The sequence below is a fragment of the Propithecus coquereli genome, unplaced genomic scaffold (genome assembly GCF_000956105.1).
Source record: "Propithecus coquereli isolate 6110/MARCELLA unplaced genomic scaffold, Pcoq_1.0 Scaffold207, whole genome shotgun sequence".
NCBI classification, from domain to species: Eukaryota; Metazoa; Chordata; class Mammalia; order Primates; family Indriidae; genus Propithecus; species Propithecus coquereli.
The window spans coordinates 1,698,051-1,699,859 of record NW_012145745.1 but is presented as its reverse complement, the minus strand read 5'-3'; the positions used below and the strand labels follow the sequence as shown (position 1 = coordinate 1,699,859).

Below are 1,809 nucleotides of genomic sequence, written 5' to 3'. Positions count from 1 at the left end.
ATAATTGTTCATAAAGTCTTTTTAGATATAGGGCCTTCCTTTTACTTGACAATTTTCACTAACAGTTTTTACAATATGAAGTTCAACTAAAGTCTTTCACCTGTCAAGTTAAATGAAAAAGAGAGTGAGCAAAACAAAATTTCTCTAGTATACAAGGTGTTAGAAATTGTTTTCTTTGTACTTTCACAAACATTTTAATGTGTAGATTGGAAACTTTAAGGATGTCTTAATTTTTGACTTTGAAAAAGTCATGACAATGGATTTTCTCGAATTATAGATCACAGTATCTTTATAAATGATCAAGAAACATGTACAAAATTTCAGATGCTTTTGGAAACACATTTTAAGATATAACACATGTAATACAAATTTTTGAGTTTACTCATCCTTTTTGGATAATGAAGAATACTCAATTTATCTTACACTGAAAATTTAGCCTTTGCTGACTAGTGCTTGAGTAGAGCACAAAGTGGAATTTTCAGTTTTCTTAACAGGCTTTCAGTCCAAACAACTCGAAGATATCTTGTGTCCTATTCGGATATATTTTTTTCTCATTGACTAGTATCCGTGGGCTCTTGTATTGGTAGTTTGTCTTGGTCATGACTTACTCTTGCAAAACCACCTTTACAGCGAAACAAATACATTTTCCCCAATGCAAGGAAAATAATCTAGATCAATAACAAAGTCAAAGCCATAGGTGTTTCAGGACATTCTTGAGAACAGATTTCAACAGTCCTAAGATTCTTTTTCTTCAATGATCCTCTTCCTTTTTCACAACTGTGCAGTCACTGTCTTATTGTCTTCTATTCTGAAAAACAAAAACTCTTTTTTTGAAGATCAAGTTTTTCACTGGCACAGGACTATTTGGAATGAACCCAAAAGATAGTGGAAAGTTGGGTCTCTCCTCAAGTAGTTTCCTCCTCTTTTAACAGCATGCAACTACTCTCTATCAATGATTTCATCACAGCCGAGTTCTTCGGTCAGACGATTGACGACCATAAGTGAAAAAAGCTCTTCGATAAAAGCTAACTGATCAAACGGGGTCTTCTCGTAATGCATCTGAAACCCGCCATCCAGGGCTGCTTCTCTTGCTCTGGATGTTCTCAGAAACATCTTGTTGGCTTCTTCAAGGGCCGCTGATACTCTGTAGCCGGCACCACTCAGCTGCTCCTCTTCCGGATAGTCATAGTCGTCCTCCCAGTCATCAAATTCCTCGCCTTCGTCCTCGCTCTCGAAGTCTGGGCCTGGCTGCCCCCCGGGGTTGGGCCCGTTAGCAAGGCCCCGCTTCCCCGCTGGCGCCGCCATTGGCTGGGCCGCCTCCTCCTCCATTGGGCCTTCCTCCTCGAGCTGTGGCGGGGCCCCGTTGCGGGAGGGACGCAGGGAAGGGCCTCGGCTCCCGCTGCCTACCTCCATCTGCGGAAGGTCCCCCTCGCCAGGCATCACATCCATCTGCAGGTCACTGCTCTCTTCATACAGCTCGGACAACTCAGCCATTTCCGACATTGTGCAAACTGCTCAACCTCTCTCGGAAAGCGCTTTCAGCAAGATCAACTATCTGGTTTTTAAAATCCACTAACTAAATGATACTTAACTGATCCCAAAGTTTATAGGCCCAATAAAATATAGAGTAATGTTTGCTAAATGAGGTCCTGGTGATAAAATTTTTCTAGCTTTTCTTTGAGAGAATCGATATAAATTTTCTGGTTTTATTCTGTCCAATTGTAAAAATTGTCCTTTTTTGGCAGTATCTTTTGTGTGTGTGTGGTGTCTGTGTTTTCTTTCCTAAATAATACAATATTTTGCAATGAC

The 1,809-nt window shown here is 40.6% G+C and overlaps 1 protein-coding gene across 1 annotated transcript; it reads right to left on the bottom strand.

Moving 5' to 3' along the window:
* Nucleotides 1-753: 753 nt before the first annotated feature.
* Nucleotides 754-1,567, bottom strand: EID1 (EP300 interacting inhibitor of differentiation 1). The gene has a single exon (XM_012644178.1). The coding sequence runs from the start codon at nucleotides 1,501-1,503 to the stop codon at nucleotides 940-942; it is 564 nt and encodes a 187-aa protein (XP_012499632.1). The 5' UTR covers nucleotides 1,504-1,567; the 3' UTR covers nucleotides 754-939.
* Nucleotides 1,568-1,809: the final 242 nt, after the last annotated feature.

Excerpts from the sequence above, each read along its gene's own strand:
- EID1 (XM_012644178.1), bottom strand. The coding sequence starts at position 1,503 with ATGTCGGAAATGGCTGAGTTGTCCGAGCTGTATGAAGAGAGCAGTGAC.